Genomic DNA, 17787 nt, shown 5'->3' on the forward strand with positions numbered 1-17787 from the left:
GGATTCGAACACAGATCAAAGCGACTCTATCATTTACTCTAGTTTCAGTTTATAAGAAGGGCAAGAATTGAAGACACTTGCCAGAAGCCGTTATCATCCGCCGATCGCTGCGTACTGATTTCGAGACTGGAGTTTTGGTGTCAACTGCGGCGCTAATTAAGATGTGGCTTTTCATCAGAAATTCCAACTTTCCAAAAAATTTTTTTCTTGCCTTTTATTTTTTGTCAGAATGTTCAGCAAAACAAGGTAGGATAATACAATGAGAATATGCTTGTAAAACATACAATGAAACTTGCGCAAAGTACGTTGGCATTTTAGACGAAGTACGAATGGTAATCGCATAAGTAAAACTGATTGAAATGCCAGCTGTGGAAATGAAAAGCGTTTATTTTTGTGTTTCAGTTCCATTGTAAACCTCAAGCTAATTTGCGTTAAAGAGCCGACGTCCCATACTTATAAAAACTTGTAGGGACGAAGCACTCAATTCCTTGAAAAAATTTTTTAAAAAATTAAGGAAAAAAGAAAACTCACAACCATATGCGTCTCTAAGGACATGCTTTATGCTGAGGTTGATTAGAAAAGTACCAGTTGTCTACAAAACCGCACAGTTTTGTTTCATGAAATGTAGATGCCTGTGAGTATTCTTACCATCGCTGTGAATCGCTTGTGTGCGCGGCCGAGATTGAACAGCCTTTGTGAGACAAATGAGGCCGCCTTTATTTCAGTAAAGATGTTGATGCTGTTTACCCAATCCAATGTTAAATTGGTTTAAATTTTCATTGACTACTGCCAGGAAAAACTGCACCTGTCATGAGGATGGACGACGACGACGAACAGCATTTGTTAAAATACTTGTTTTCAAACTACAATCCACAACTGCGTCCTGTCGAGAACAAGTCAGACCGCGTCACTGTCACCTTTGGCATCTCTCTTCACCAGATCATTAACGTAGTAGGTCTCATGTATTTCACTGACTACTTTATATATCAGAAATGTTCATAATAACCCTGATATTATCTTATATTAGCTTCCTGTAATATCCTTACACTCGATTCAGTCTGATTTTATTTTTTAAAAAGTTCCTCGAAGATTTTTCGCAATGAAATTTCGACAAAATAGCAACGGGAAGCAAAGATGAAGAATGGTTGTCCATTTTTGTTACATAAATATGCTGATGGGTTTTAAAGCCTACTTTGTGATAGGTAGCTGTTTTCTAGTCTAAAAAAAAATCAAGATCAAATAATCTCCCGCTTTTATCAAAACGACTCAGCGAAAATACAAGTTGCGATGTGTTGTATATTAGGATCATGATTTAATCCAAACAACTGGAAAGTATCAAATATTACGCAATAAGAACGGCGCAAATTTTCAACTGCTCAAAGAGATTATTTTTTTTCAACTTTCATCAATTTTTTTGTAGGACGAGAAGAATCAGCTTTTACAGACCAGTGTATGGGTCAGACAGGTAGGAATTTATGTTTCCTGTATACCTTACCTATGATGATTTCACAATGTATCTAGGTTGTACAGAAGATAGGAAGAGTTGAGTGAAGAGCAATTGAGCTGTTTCTAGTACAGGTAAAACAGGGGCCATTGTCAGCTTAACAAATAGATTCCGCTCTGCCGCGGATAGATCACAGATGAGGTCAAAATGTGGTAAAAACGAAAGAGTGGTACATCAGGCTCAGTCGAGTGTGTCACTGATATTCTTTCAACGTTTTGACGTCTTCTATTATCTATTACTATTCAGATCCAATTAGCATGGAATCTATTTGTTTTGTAAGATAAAAGAGCAAAACCCGCTGCGCATGTGTCTTCCAACAGATGTTAGATAAGAACCAATATTAGAATGCCTGTTGAATTGAGCGTTTCATACATGTACATACAAAAAGCATAGTTTATTAAGCTTACAATTTTAGTGATATGCCATTCACACCCGTATAACAAAGTCGGAAAACTCATCGAGTGCTTTTCTTTTATCTGACAGGTTTGGAACAATCCTTTCCTTGTTTGGAACCAGACCGACTTTGGTGGAATAAAATCCATTAATGTTCACTCTTCACGGGTCTGGATACCAGACATCTATCTATACAATAAGTAAGTTGCAAAAAATAAACCTGTAATCTAGTTAGGGTAAAGAATTTAAGAGGTTGATAAAGGTTTTATTTTGGACCTTTAGCTAGCTCTCTTTTCATAACTAAGCCAACAAGACTAACTACCAAAGCAAGTTCAGGCATTCGTTTCAAATCCAAAGTTAAAAGAACGGCTCCAATTGAAATTGACTGTACAAACAAGAATTTGATTCTATGTGGCCAAAAAACAGCTCCCGAGAAGAGTTTTTTCTCTTTCCCTCTTCCCGAAGTGTGAATATTTTAAGTACTCTGTTGAAAGTGATTTCGTAAAATACGAGAAAATACGAAGTAGTAATTCTATATACAAGGCTAAAAGATTAGGAAAAAAATTATCAAAATGTTTAAACCAAACGTTTTCGGCTGTTTGTCATCATCATCAGGAACCCTGATGATGGAAAACAGCCGAAAACGTTTGGTTTAAACATTTTAATAATTTTTTCCTAATCTTTTAGCCTTGTATATAGAATATCTTTTATTAAGCGAACATTATGCACTTTTCAGGTTGTAGCTGAGTACTTGCACTTGAAACGCCTTGTAATATTGATTGAATTTTAGTGCTGATCACGAACGTCAGAGTGGAATGGATCAGTTTCATACACAGATAGTCATCAACTCGACTGGTTGGAACATGTGGCTGACCCCTGTGATCCTCTACAGCTCTTGTAAGATGGATGTCAAGTATTTCCCTTTCGATGCCCAAGTAAGGATTTTTGAAACACCTACTGATTAGCATGTGATTCAAGGTAACGTTCGGTCGTAAAACCAAAACCAAAGCAATCACAACAGCTGATCATGACATAGAATACATCCCGAGAACTCAAAGTAGAGAAAGCAAACCACCTGAAGCACGGGAAAACTGCCTGAAGCGCGGGAAAACTGCCTGAAGCGCGGGAAAACTGCCTGAAGCGCGGGAAAACTGCCTGAAGCCCGGAAAAACTGCCTGAAGCGCGGGAAAACTGCCTGAAGCGCAGGAATACGCGAATAACCAAGTCGCGGTTGCTTTTAGTTTTGAATCTGATTGGTCGAGAAAGTGGCGCGATTTTTCTGGATCAATCACTTTGATTATCTGTGATAAATTAATTGTTCTAAATATGATTCATAGGATCTAGAATCACTGTAAACGAACAAGCGGTTTGAAAGCAACTATAATTTGAGTAAGCTAATGGGCTGCTTCTCTAACTTTGTGGATTTGTGGCAGTTATAATTCATTTACTAATAGGCTTGTGATTTGAAATTCGGCTCCTGGACATATGATGGCTTTCGTATGGATATGGTCCCAGAGGCACTCATTGCAGACACATCAAAGTTTGTCAGCAACGGCGAATGGGAACTCATCTCATTTCCTGCAAAGAGGAATGTCATCTACTATGTTTGTTGTCCAGAGCCCTACCCAGATGTTACTTACACCCTGAGAATACAAAGACTGGCTCTGTTTTACTACATGAATCTGATCATACCGTGCCTTCTGATAACAGGTAAACAAAGAGAAAATGCAGAAGTGAGAAATTGTCAGCTGCAAGAGCTTATAAAATATTTGATAACTTTGCAATGATAACCTTGCAAAATAAGATTGTCTTCAGTCAAGATGGTGATAATGACTATCCGTACGGTTTTGCTTAGAGATAAAAAAAAAATCAAATTTTCTAGGTGACGAGAAAATAATTTGGAGATCTTCTGATCTGTTTTGTAGGCAATCCAGTGCGTGTAAAACATAAATTGCAATTTCGATCTACATTGATGATTCAAATCTGTTCTCGTGAGGGTTAGCCCTGCGTCAGTCCCCCGGCCCCCATTCGCCCTAATGAAGGGCCTCACGCTCGTAACGTAAGCTTTTTTAAACTCCTTACGATGGCCAATTTAAATTATCAACTCAATAGATAAAACTAAATTATCTTGTACTCACCCCCACCACAGTTTCTTTATAAACTTATCCCCTTTGTACATGTATGATTCTATTACAGTGTTGACAGTCACGGCTTTCTACCTGCCCCCTGACTCTGGTGAACGTATTACATTGGTGATTACAAACCTGTTAGCCATGACTGTGTTTATGTTGCTTGTGGCTGACATCATGCCGTCAACTTCAGAAGTGATACCAGTGATATCAATATACTTTAGTGGTGCGATATTTGAGGTGTGTCTGTCAGAAGGTCTCCATGGGGTGATGGCTTTTGCTGCTCATGGTTAAAATTTTGGCCATTTTATGGTTAACGGCTAATTTCTTTCCGCTATAATTTAAAGAAAAATTTTTACGGTTACTAACTTTTTTTTACAACCCACATTTAAAATCTTACTCCCAACAGCGAAAATTTTTTGGTCGTTTTAGGCATAACGGTTAGCCTCATTGAGACCCTATATCAAGTGGGTCTTAAATGTTAAGATCAGACTTGAATTGTCATGAATGTAGTTTGTCATGGAACATTTTGATCTTCTGCAAAACGTTCTTGATCACCACTAGTCTGATTGATATAGATCTATTTCATTTTTAGTCACCTATAGAGTCATTTATTTCTTTCAAATTTTGTTTTACTTTAAGGAGAATATCCGCTCCCCGACAAAACGGCTAAAAGTACTGTCACTTAGTTCCCTGGTGTAAAAACCCGAGGACCTCGCTCCTCTGCTATCACAAATAAGTTACGATAGCAAGATATCCTCCTTAGTTGCTCATTCAGCCTGATACATATATCTTTCTTTAGATATATCAACAAAGTTGTAATGGTAAATTGGCCACCGTAACTATTACAAAAACTGACGTTTCGAGCGTTAGCCCTTCGTCATTCGCTCCGACGAAGGGCTAACGCTCGAAACGTCAGCTTTTGTAATCGCGACGGTGGCCAATTTACCATTTCAACTTTGTTGATATATCCAAATTATTTCGTTACCCCCACCGACGTAGCCCCAAACAGTTTCTTTCGAAACTATCAGCCTTTATCTTTCTTTAGGTTTCCCTGGCTCTTCTTGCTACCTGCTTTATCCTCAAATGCCATTTCCACGATCCCGCTTCATCCGACATGCCAGTTTGGATCCGACACATTGTCTTGAAATGGATGGCACAATTTCTCCGTGTTAAAGTCCCTCGCCATAGAAAACAGGGTACACAAGAACTAGATCATGTGACTTTCCTGCACAGAAATAAAACTCCAAAAGAGTACGGTGTGAATAATAAAACCAAGATTGAGAACGCTTCCACACACATAGCTTCATCTCCAGACCACACCCTGGCCACGCCTCCTAAAGATATTCAATCACTCGTCAAACGGATTTCTCATTCAAATCTCTTAAAAGGAAATTATAAATCAGGAACCGGGCCGAGGGAACAAGAATCCATCTCGAAAATGACCATCACGCAGGTGGAGGACTGGTGCATAGAATCCAGCGATGCGAGTCTGAGCAGCAACGAATATCATGGACAGCGGCATAACTCTGAGACGGGAACAGATGGTGAGGTCAGAAAGTCCTTAAACGATGGCGACAGGAGTACGGAAGAAATACTGAAAATGCAGGAAAAACTGTTGGAATGTGTTCAAATCCTGACAAAAGAAGTGGCCAAAAACGAAGATATGCAGGAAAAAAAAGTTGAATGGAACACGGCGGTTGCTATTTTGGATCGTGCTTTTCGTATGTTATTTTTGTTAATGTTCTTTCTGTCGACATTAACAATCTTTTACTTCTCCATGGTTTAGATATATCACTGTATGTCAAGTGATTGCATCAAAAAGGATTACTACGTAATTTTAACGGAACTGAACGTCCTAATAGAAAAAATAGACAACAACAGTAACATAGTTGCAGTAAAAAAATCTTTAATTCAAGGTTGATGGTCTTAACATGAACGAAGTGGGTGAATTTTTAGAGTGTATGCATACGGTGGAAAACTGCATAAAACAGAAACTGAACGCAGCAGATCCTAATTGATAGCATAACTTTACATGTCTTACTGTTTTTATCAAACACAACGGTGTTATAAATTACGGCTATAACTAATCAATTGTACAGCTTTGAAGAATGGTAGATATAGCCTTGATTAGATCTACTCTTCAAAAACAGAAATATACAATTATGTAAAAGAGACGCACTTAATGAAGCAATCACTTAGTATACTCAGCTTGGTAATCACACCAACTAAAAATAAAAACCATAAAACTGTTTACTTACAAATGTTTACTATGCAACTCCCAGATCAGTTAAGAAGCAATTAGTAGGTATATTATCAAACATTACTAGGCAGGGCCCTCGTGTATGCATGCGGTAGGCTCATTTGAAGGAAATTTCGGGTGTCAACTGGTCACGGCATGATCGGCCCTTTTGTCATTTATGTGCTCTGCCTTGGGTTTAGTTTGCATTAAGGAGCAGTGCACTAGGCAAAAAAAAAATAGGAAATTGCTCCTTCGCTTAATTTTGCATTCGAGTTCTAACCAGCTGAATCCCATGCAACAAACTGATTGTTATCCCAAAACGTTCTTTTTCGAAAAATTCGCATGGGTAAGTCACCTCAATATTTCATAATGTGGTTCGGAGGCGGCGTTTTTCCTTTAATATAAATTTTCTCAGCAAATATATCACGCCTACTGTTTTCCTGTGCTTATAGGTACCTGATTTTCATGTCACTTTCTACTTTAGCCATGTTGGAATATTTTAAAAGTAATTTTTACTAGGAAGGCACTGATTGTTTTCCCCTCATTCTGTCTAACTGTCTTGACTGTGGGTATCTCTGTTACTTCAAGCAAAGGCGCACAAAGGTCCTGGGAGGGGAGGACTCAGAGCACATGTGCCCCTCTCCCCTTAGAAATAATTTATAAGAATAAAATAGCCTCGTATGCACTTAGATACCAAGACATTGTTGATGAAGGACAGTAAAAAAAAACAGTAAAAAAAAACCTTTTTTAAGCTACATCTGATATCAGATTTCTAAGACCATGCGTAGCTTGGAGCTTGCATGAAGATGATTACCGTAGAAACACACAGAATAAACAAAAACAACCAGAGGAAAAACTTGTCAATGATAATAGCTATTAGTTGCCATTCTTCCTTCATTAGGTCACTCATCTCTTGGTCTTGAATATATCGCACCACTTCGGCCACATCTTTGGAGAGATTTGTCTGAGTCTCTAACAGTTCTCTTGTCGTGCTATCAGCAATACCTCTAACGTCTTCTGTTGACTTCACATGATTTTCGTAAACGTGCTTTGGATGGTACTTTGGGGCGGTGTCTAGAAGATTGTGCCTCGAGGCTGCGTGGCTGCAAATCAGATCATTCATGGCACCACCGACTTGAATACCATCGTAAAAGTGCGGCATGCTCAAACGATTCGCGTGTCTGACTCGCTGAATTGACGGCAAAAGGTTTAACCTTGGTTGTATATCGCCAGGTAGGTTGGGTGACGTGTTTTTCAAATGCAGCTGCTGTGAGCTTGAGAGGTGATCACGTGAGGAATTACGACGCGAGGTGTTTGGAATCTTCCCGTGAATAACAGTCACAGGTTCGGAGTTTTCGTTCTCGTCTTTCTTTGGGTCTTTCTCTGAGGGTTCTTTGGGATCAATACCGCGCAAGATTTTCTTGACTGGCACCTTTGTAAGTCGAGCCATCCATCCCAACACTACGTGACGCACCCAGTTCGGAACGGGTGTATGTGAGGGGTTGTTGAAATAGCACCTTAAGACGAGGCATGTTGCGACGAGAGCCAAAGCCACCTGACAAAAACGATACAATGTTATGAAATAAATGACCCATTTGGTTTGACTGAGATAACGATAGCAAAAGGAGAAAAGAAGAACCTAAGACATGAAAGTGAACGGACTGAAAACAAGATAAACATCACAAATACATATAAATTGTCTCAAGCTCGGGAAATCACCAATGACCAGGACGCGATTTAACGTGGTTCGCTTCCTGCAACTGATTTGTTAAAGGGTTTAATAGTGAGACCAATCGTAGAACACAATTAAACAAAATTAAAACAGTCCCAGATTCCACCCGATACTAACTTATTCCATGAATATTTGATCTCAGTTCTAATAGCCGTATTTACGGTTGAAAGCAGAAACAGTGAAAAGATGGTCGCTCCCGAACCAGGATTGGGCAGCAGTTCGGATAAGTTTCAGCTTACCTCAAAAACACTGCCATAAAAGTAGACTGAGATAAGAGGTACAGTCTCAGAGGTCGCCGGTATAATCTCCACCACCAGTAACATGAAAACGGTCAAGGCCAGAAGGTTTGTAATAACTAGTGTGAGACGCTCACCGGACTCAGGTGGAAGGTAAAAGGACAACAGAGTCAGCGCTGAAAAGGAAGACAAAGGTGACCATCATAAACATTTCCTAACAGTCGACACAGCAAGGGTTTCCGCCACTTTGAGAGGTGCCTCGTAACCGGTTTCTTATGTCCAGCTACCTTACTTTTGGTTAATAACTCGAGCACGTTTGCTGATGTATGCTTTTCAAAATCTTCCAATTTTGTATTCTGCTCCATGATGTGTGAAAATTTTTTTTTTTGGGAAACCCCTCTGGCACAACAAAAGGCGATGTCCCATCCTGTATTCCCTTTTGTGGAAATGATGGAGCAAAATGGTGACGATAGTTCAGATCAATAGGCAAGTATCAACCTGCATTTTGCAAGATTCCCTTACAAGAACTAGCATATTATATCTACTATCGGCCTGACGAAAAATTCGTTTGCTTCACCCCATAATGACTCAGATCATCCTCCAAAAGAGGAGTGACACTCGTATCGTTTGCTAACCAAATGAGCTGACTCAACTTTTCTCCATGTATCGACGAAACGAGACAAACAATCTGGCCTAGATCTCCCATTTTCTTGTCCCAATTCTAAGTTTTGCTCTTTGGCAATTATAACATAGTGATTTAGTTTCATCCTGTGACGTAGTCTCCTCGTACCTGTGACATTTTATCATCAGAACCAAGGCAGCCACCTACCTGATATTAGAAAGCAAGGAGCGATCATATTCACAAAATAAAACATATGTCGTCTTCTTAACGTCATGGTGTAAGTAATATCCGGATAAGGCTCTGGACAACACGCATAAACAAGTTCGTTACGACTGCAGGGCATGCTTATTAGGTCCCATTCTCCGTGTCTGATGAACTTCTTAATGTCTCCATCACAAACATTTTTTCCTCCTTCTGGGATAAGGTCAAGTCTGAGACCGTCATATGTCCATGACCCGAACTTCATTGTACAGATCTAGGAATATATATATCTTATTAACCAAGCGCGAGGGCCGTACTGGGAGAATATCGGCCCGAGGTCTTGACAGTACGGACCGAGCGCAGCGAGGTCCGTACAATAAAGACCGAGGGTCGATATTCTTCCAGTACGGTCCCGAGCAAGCTTGGTTAATAAAAGATTTATTATACGACTGAAGTTCAAAGGGACACAAATGTGGTATCATTCGGGACCATTCGGGACAGTGCCCGGTCCAATACTTAGAGAATATTGGACCGGCAATAGAGCATTTTGATTGGTTGATTTTAGTTATTGGCCCTCTGACTGCCCGAGTCGTGTAATAAAACACTGTTATTAGCCAACGGGGGTTTTTATTTCAAGATCTATGTGAAAGTTTCAAACAGCTTACTCCGCGATGACAAACGTCACTTACCGAGGTTACAATAACGGTCAATAGATTTATGAGTTTCCATTCTTTCATTTGATATCACCACTTCGTCAGCAGCAAACAGTCCATCAAAAAACAAATGTATACGATCAGAGTAACTAATTCCCCCATAAAGGGGGTAAGTTTCTAAAGAAACTGTGGTGCTACTTCAGTGGGGGTGACAAGGTAATTTGGTTATAACAACTAACTTGAAATTGTAAATTGGCCACCGTAAAGAGTTAAAAAGCTGAAGTTTCAAGCGTCAGCCCTTAGTCATTCGCTCTTTACGGTGGCCAATTTACAATTTCAACTTAGTTGTTATAACCAAATTACCAATTCCCCAATAAGTTTTATAAATAATAACTTGAGCCAAGTGGTATTCTTGGATATTAGGAACTCAAACAAGGACATTAAATTGTCACTTGGCAATGAGCAATTTACCTGTTTGTCAAAAGGAAAGTAAGTGACGTCAAATTTACAGGAGCTGGTCAGGATTTTTGGCGCCATCCACATAATGTTTCCGTTTGACCCTAGGACAAGTTTAGTCTTGAAACGATCCAGAGCGCCATCGTCAGAGTCATCTACACTGTATAATGAACACGACAAAAGCTTACGTTCGTGGAATCTTTTTTCGGAATTCAGCAGTTGTCGAGGAAGGTGTCTCTCTGCATTACTAGAGGTAACTGGCTAAACTTGATTTCAGTGTTTATGTGATTATGTTGATTTCAGTGTTTATGGCAGATTTAGATTTAAATATTGACTAGATTTGCTGAACGATTCTGAACACGAGATGATTTTGAGTTATGGCCGATTTCATTCTACGAATGGAGCTCTTTGGCTTGCTAGTTCTAACCAATGGTAACATCTAACGCCCATATCTACACTAGCCTCCCCCGCAACAGTTCATATGGAGCCCCCTTGGTTTAATGCCCACAATACCAAACAAAGGTAAACACAAAAACCAATCAGAACTTGGTAATGTATTGTAGAGGATCTCCCAGGGGTTTTGGGGAACAAGGGAACATTGGCAAAATATTGAAGGGAACAAGGGAACATAAGCCTATTTTTAAGGAACAGGGGAACAAAACTGTACAAATTAGAAGAGAAAATATTGTGATATAAGAAATAAAGACGGTTATATCTGAGATTTTATTTATGGTCATTTATGCACTACTGTCATTTGTTTCGTCTTACTTTACGTACACAAGAAATCGAACAAAGACAAAGCAATCAGCTGGGAGTCTGGGTGCGAGAAGTTGGCGGAAATCTGTTGTCACAGATTGCCAAGATGGCGAAGAGATTTGCCGATCGTGTTGTGCTGCCTGTCACTGCTGCGATTTATAGAAATGGCGATGAAAAACCAGCAATGCGTTGGTCCTTTGAAATGGGAATAGGGGGCGAAAGTGACAAGGCATTATTTGATTTTATTGCTCGAGTTAGAGAAGGATTTGGCATCACAGATCGGTGTAGCCAGCTAAGCATAGCGAGATTATACGATCAGTGTGAAAGAGTTTCAAGTCACAACGAACTGTCCAAAAGGCAGAGTATTTGAGATTGACTCCCAAGAACAGTGGAATGCAGCGATTATCAAACTGATAACGAAGGAGCGGGAGTTAATAGGTAGGTTTCCCAAATCTGGAAGAGGGCAAATTGGGACGAGTTTCTATATTATCATGTTGACCAGGAGAATTAAGGTTAGTTCTACAGCTCATCCCACTCTGATGGATTGTGAATTAAGGTTAGTTCTACAGCTCATCCCACTCTGATGGATTGTGAATTAAGGTTAGTTCTACAGCTCATCCCACTCTGATGGATTGTGAATTAAGGTTAGTTCTACAGCTCATCCCACTCTGATGGATTGGGAATTAAGGTTAGTTCTACAGCTCATCCCACTCTGATGGATTGTGAATTAAGGTTAGTTCTACAGCTCATCCCACTCTGATGGATTGTGAATTAAGGTTAGTTCTACAGCTCATCCCACTCTGATGGATTGTGAATTAAGGTTAGTTCTACAGCTCATCCTACTCTGATGGATTGTGAATTAAGGTTAGTTCTACAGCTGATCCTACTCTGATGGATTGGGAATTAAGGTTAGTTCTACAGCTCATCCCACTCTGATGGAATGGGAATTAAGGTTAGTTCTACAGCTCATCCCACTCTGATGGATTGTGAATTAAGGTTAGTTCTACAGCTCATCCCACTCTGATGGATTGTGAATTAAGGTTAGTTCTACAGCTGATCCTACTCTGATGGATTGTGAATTAAGGTTAGTTCTACAGCTCATCCCACTCTGATGGATTGTGAATTAAGGTTAGTTCTACAGCTCATCCCACTCTGATGGATTGTGAATTAAGGTTAGTTCTACAGCTGATCCTACTCTGATGGATTGTGAATTAAGGTTAGTTCTACAGCTCATCCCACTCTGATGGATTGGGAATTAAGGTTAGTTCTACAGCTCATCCTACTCTGATGGATTGTGAATTAAGGTTAGTTCTACAGCTCATCCCACTCTGATGGATTGGGAATTAAGGTTAGTTCTACAGCTCATCCCACTCTGATGGATTGTGAATTAAGGTTAGTTCTACAGCTGATCCTACTCTGATGGATTGTGAATTAAGGTTAGTTCTACAGCTGATCCTACTCTGATGGATTGTGAATTAAGGTTAGTTCTACAGCTCATCCCACTCTGATGGATTGGGAATTAAGGTTAGTTCTACAGCTCATCCCACTCTGATGGATTGGGAATTAAGGTTAGTTCTACAGCTCATCCCACTCTGATGGATTGTGAATTAAGGTTAGTCCTACAGCTCATCCCACTCTGATGGATTGTGAATTAAGGTTAGTTCTACAGCTCATCCCACTCTGATGGATTGGGAATTAAGGTTAGTTCTACAGCTCATCCCACTCTGATGGATTGTGAATTAAGGTTAGTTCTACAGCTCATCCCACTCTGATGGATTGGGAATTAAGGTTAGTTCTACAGCTCATCCCACTCTGATGGAATGGGAATTAAGGTTAGTTCTACAGCTCATCCCACTCTGATGGAATGGGAATTAAGGTTAGTTCTACAGCTGATCCCACTCTGATGGATTGGGAATTTCACTCAGTTGTTCGAGATGATGTCACACAAATTGAACGTCTCATAAAATGTATTCTATTCTTTTATAAGTTTTGTTTTTAGTGTCTTTCTTTTTTGCGGGAGGGAATTGAGGGCGGTGATAAGTGGCAAGCAAATTCATTAAACGGGGAACAAATAAGGATAGAGTGTGGGAACATGAGAACATAGGGCAATTTTGGAAGGGAACAAGGGAACAAGGACCCTCCGCCCCCCCCCCCTTCCCCCCGCCCTGGGAGACCCTCATTGTAGGAAGCCTATGAGAACCGAAAGTAAATAGATCAAATGGTCTGAAGCACAGGTGACCAAACAATGCCAAAGTAGCGACAGGTTTTTGTTATAAATATAATGTATCGAGGAGGGGGCGAGAGTTTCCAGATCACTCACATGACGAGGCAAAGCAAATTGAAACCAATGCAAACCCAGATCATCGAAACTAAAATAAAAATAACTCTTGTGTAAATTCTACTTGTCTCTCGTGGCAACTTGTGACAACTCTCTAAAAGGAGTTTCAATTACAGGAAGAAGAAAGAAGAACGCATCGGTGCAAATGAATGTATCAAACATAAATGTATAGACTCTCACTTGTTGTACAAGAATATATCAGGCTTCCAGAGTTTCGACTCATGCACGTTAATGGTTTTTATACCACCAAAGTTTGAACTATTCCACCTTAAGAACGGATTATTCCAGGCCTGAAAATGATTTTAAAAAAAACTTAACAAAATTTAACAGTGATAAAGCAACACAAAACAACAGCAAAAGACGCAACCGTGGGATGAGTTAGTTGCTGATCTACGAAAAATTGACTTTAGTACTGGGCTCACAAGATATAGAGATTTAATCTAACGGTGGTTACCTTAGAGGGAGTCTGGAGTCTCCGTTCCAGTTCGCTAACTACGTTTCATTTACGTTTCATTTAGGGCTAACGCTCGAAACGTCAGCTTTTTGTAATCATTACGGTGGCCAATTTACCATTTCAACTTTGTTAATATATCCAAATTATTTCGTTACTCCCACCGACGCAGCCCCAAACAGTTTCTTTCGAAACTATCAGCCTTTATACGTTTCATTTACGTTAGTTTTGTTACTTAGTTACTTTTTTATTAACTGTTGGTCGCTTGCATTACTCGCGTACTTGTAGTTCCGTTTTGTAAGTACCCTTGCAGTATAGTCATAACTGAGTTAAATTTTTTATTCAAAACTGGTGATATTTATTTACCTGTCTTATCCAAACACTACTCTTGACGATTTGATTTTTGAAATCCTGAAAAAAAAAGCCGATCTGCAATTACTATTCAATGTTAAAGATTAGAAGTAACTAGTTGTCCCACTCAGCCATTTCGCCCAGGACATATGTTCTCTTTCTGCTGAAAGATAGGCAATTATGGTTAATGCCATTTAAGTTATCTCAACTATTCAGTTTGACAGAATCAATAAATTACATCAATGATTTCAATCAAAATAAGTGAACATTTGCATTTATATAGCGTTCTTGATCGTTATTTTTGGAAGTATGCATTGTTTAAAGGAGTCGAAAGTTTTGAGCCTGTCTAGAATGACTGTTGTAACGAAATTTGATAATGAAAATATCTTTCCACTGAGCCGGCTTTGCGATCCAAACCAACTGATAAACTTTGACAACATTTTCTCTTTTGTTCGTTCTCAGTTTCTCTGTCCGTTTCTCTGTTCCAGTTTGCTGGCTACGTTTCATTTTTTGATCAAACATTAGTTTTGTTACTTAGTTACTTTAAATTTGATAATGGATACTGTGGCGAAGATAAAATTAACGAAAAGAAGGAGTTGAAGACGGCAATATTTTCGCTTGTTTCACTGAAGCGAAACTCGAGGTTCTCTGCTTGAATTGACATTGTTTTCATGTTTCATGCTAAGTGATTCGTTGTTCCGGAACTACTTTGAATAGCCTTTTCAATCTATCAGAAAATTTAACAAAGCGTGTGATTCTTTTTAAGTGAAAAAAAAAAAAAAAAAAAATCACAAAGGCCCTCCCTCTTGTTTTGATTGATTAAGATAAATGACCCTAGGTCAAATTTACGTTTACTAATGAACTTTATAACTAAAGTGCATTCCAATTGAGTGGGCAGCCAACAAGACTCCATTATCTTACAAGAATTTAAAACCAAATTCCTTGCTTGCCTGATTTTCAAGCAAGCATTGCAGCATTAAATTATCAAATATGACTCCAGAGAAGTAGAATAGGCTCCATCAGTCACCTTTACCCTTAATCTTCCATAAAAGTCATTTTGGACTTACCACTTCAATGATCTGATGGAGCGAGATGCCAAACTTCACCTCCACTGTGTCAGTTTTCTTCAGTACAGGATGGATTTCTGGGTCATAGTTATCAAATAAGTAGTGTAATAACTTCTTCTCGTCGTCATCATCAGTTATGCTTTCATACTTTGTCGCTTTAAAAAAAAAAGACACAAAGAGCATTCTTATCATCTCACGAGTTTAATATGCATGCTTAAGTCTTTTTACAATTCATTGCGAGTATATTATTAAAAAAAAATATTACGTAACCGTCAGCAAAAGCCTAAATAGTTAATAATCTCTTGAACTGAGATACTACCTCTTTTATACAAAATTTTGTAGGCGGGTTATAAACCCGACAATCATTATACTTTGTGTTCTCCATGAAACAATCTTAAACTGTTTGTAGTGGAACAAAACATATCATACTGCGTTAAAACCGTTTGTTTATTCGCCAAGGTGATAGGAATAAAATACAAGAGAACGATTATTTCCTAAACTCCTCTGTGCAGATTTCCCACGGAAGAATGTCTGGCTTCTCTGCTAGGGAACGAAACTGTTACAAAATCTGCTTGTGTTAAAGCGTTCTTGCTGAACAATGAACTTACTTTTCATTATTGCTTATGCTCACCGATTTACTTGTCATCGTCAAAATTATTTAGGAATTCTGATTACCCTCATTAACGAAAAAAAGTACCTTTTCGTAATATTGTTCTTAATGCGATTACTATCTGATTTCATTGCCGACACCCTGTTTTAATTATTCCTTGTCTACTTTTGATAATATATAAATAAATTTATGGAAACTTTATGTGAAAGCTAAAACAACTAATTCTTTCATAAAGCTAAATAATAATAATAATAATAATATGCGGATAATTTCTTGCTAAACAGTCTACAAAAAGTTTGATTGAGTCATACTCATTAGCAAAATGATTTATGATTCTATCGGACAGTTCATTTTTTGTCTTGAGTGCGAAGGAGTTCCTTTGGTCAAGATCAAAGTGAGTTCTTTCTGCATGTATTGATAAAGAAACACCGCTTGAAAGACTTCGACAATCTTTTGCATGATTCTGATTGTAACTTGGTTTACTATTGGAAGGAAAACAAGGTGCACCGTCAAGTTTTGGGGCTCATAACGTAGAACCAAAAAAAGTGAATATCTAGTAATTTACGATGGAAACATTTCGTATCTTTAACATATGTTTAGAGCGCTCCCTACCGAGTAAGGCATTTGTGTGAACCTTGCAGTTTTGGAAGATGTAAAACCTGGTAAGCTGTAGAACAATTTTCAGAAAGAATCACAACCTTAACTAAAATCATTCGTCAAGTTTCTCGAAAATACTCTTGACTTTACGTCGGAACTCATCAATCCGACCACATTTGGAAGTCCAGCATCCTTCAGTTTTAATTTACCTCAGCGAGAATTCAATGATTTTAAAAAATGGACGACAGCCCACCTTGAGACGAGCACACGGTATAACCAAGTGACAAAAAGATGATATAAACACGCCAAAAAATGGGCATATCTGCTCCGGGCGATCAGCTCCTCGTAAGGGTACGACGTGTTTCTTGGGTGTACGTGAATGTATGCATCTGGATTAAAAAATTCCTGACTTGAAAGCTATCCAATTCAAGCCCATTATCATAAACTGGCCTCAAACGCCAATTTCACTGCCCGGGGGCAATTCTAGGTCTCGACTTGTTTGACAAGTCATGAAAGCATTTCTGGAAACAATTCCGGTTGATCTGTTTTTAAAACTGCGTTGAACTTTTGCAGTGTAGGACTCGTTAACGCACCCAGTCATTGCTTAGGTATTAACATTTCACCAGAGATTATTATTTTTTCGGTTACTGGGAAAATGATGCAGATATTTACCTTTCTTATTTTGCGAAGTGCCAATGCATTTTTCAAAGCTCGGAAGCATGGTTGTCAAATGAATTTAACAATTAATTAACAGCTGGGAATGTAGTCTGATTGGAGAGATATTTATAAGTTTCTAGTTTAATTTAACTTTACTTCACTGTCTCTTCCAAAGAACAATGATTTTTCCTGAAAATGGAACATTTAAGCCAACAATGCTCCATGCAAACGATGCTTTATTGAATTACCGAAGTATTGTTCCACACTTAACAGGTTTGATTCTACTGAGGCAGGTAATCAAATAACCGCACAACACATTTAAAACAATAAACAAAGCTGAGTTGAAAAGAATACAAAAACAGTCTTTTGTAGATGTACATCTAGCCCAGCTTTAGAAAACATCTTAATGGATCCTTCACTACACCTTAAAGAATTTATTTCTGTTTTTTTTTTTCGAACAATGTTGACTCTTCTAATTCGATCTCAAAGAATATTCCCAACTTTCCTCACAGGATAAAACAAATAATAAACTTCACATTTTGCCCTCGACGGCCCAAATTATAGGTGCCCTCTCGACCAAACTTCAAAGTTTACAATACTGGATGAAAACCAATTGGTCTTCTGGCTGAATGTCATTACTAAGACGACATTAGCCACTGAATTTATAAAACATATTTTCCATCAATCAGTAGAGAATTGCTTTGTAACGAAGTGTATTATGAACAGACAAATGTTTATTTTGTGAAAATACATCTCAACGGCTAGCTTGTAATGATACACCTGTAATACATG

At 38.7% G+C, this 17787-nt stretch overlaps 2 protein-coding genes across 2 annotated transcripts; one reads left to right on the forward strand and one right to left on the reverse strand.

The window, feature by feature from the left end:
* The first annotated feature begins 318 nt into the window (after positions 1 to 318).
* LOC111322769 (neuronal acetylcholine receptor subunit alpha-7) lies at positions 319 to 6199 on the forward strand. The gene is made up of 7 exons (XM_088730826.1): positions 319 to 951; positions 1421 to 1465; positions 1988 to 2097; positions 2688 to 2832; positions 3352 to 3607; positions 4094 to 4266; positions 5075 to 6199. The coding sequence occupies exons 1-7, from the start codon at positions 811 to 813 to the stop codon at positions 5813 to 5815; spliced, it is 1611 nt and encodes a 536-aa protein (XP_088586952.1). The 5' UTR covers positions 319 to 810; the 3' UTR covers positions 5816 to 6199.
* LOC111323886 (neuronal acetylcholine receptor subunit alpha-10) lies at positions 5919 to 16783 on the reverse strand. Its single transcript, XM_022927334.2, has 8 exons — positions 16592 to 16783; positions 15132 to 15286; positions 14080 to 14124; positions 13443 to 13552; positions 10184 to 10328; positions 9066 to 9333; positions 8240 to 8412; positions 5919 to 7823 (listed from the first exon to the last, which is right to left on the reverse strand). Exons 1-8 carry the CDS (start codon positions 16656 to 16658, stop codon positions 7041 to 7043), a joined length of 1746 nt encoding a protein of 581 aa, XP_022783069.2. The 5' UTR covers positions 16659 to 16783; the 3' UTR covers positions 5919 to 7040.
* Between the last annotated feature and the right edge of the window lie 1004 nt (positions 16784 to 17787).

This window comes from Stylophora pistillata, chromosome 8 (assembly GCF_964205215.1).
Source record: "Stylophora pistillata chromosome 8, jaStyPist1.2, whole genome shotgun sequence".
Lineage (NCBI taxonomy): Eukaryota > Metazoa > Cnidaria > Anthozoa > Scleractinia > Pocilloporidae > Stylophora > Stylophora pistillata.

Bases quoted from the DNA above. Each gene is read 5' to 3' on its own strand.
- LOC111322769 (XM_088730826.1), top strand. From the start codon at position 811: ATGAGGATGGACGACGACGACGAACAGCATTTGTTAAAATACTTGTTT. The intron at 2,098-2,687 runs GTAAGTTGCAAA...ATTGAATTTTAG, and splicing joins GACATCTATCTATACAATAA to TGCTGATCACGAACGTCAGA. The intron at 3,608-4,093 runs GTAAACAAAGAG...ATTCTATTACAG, and splicing joins ACCGTGCCTTCTGATAACAG to TGTTGACAGTCACGGCTTTC.
- LOC111323886 (XM_022927334.2), bottom strand. From the start codon at position 16,658: ATGCCCATTTTTTGGCGTGTTTATATCATCTTTTTGTCACTTGGTTAT. The intron at 14,125-15,131 runs GTAAGTCCAAAA...TTTTTTTTTCAG, and splicing joins TCCATCAGATCATTGAAGTG to GATTTCAAAAATCAAATCGT. The intron at 9,334-10,183 runs GTAAATTGCTCA...ATATATTCCTAG, and splicing joins ACTTTCCTTTTGACAAACAG to ATCTGTACAATGAAGTTCGG.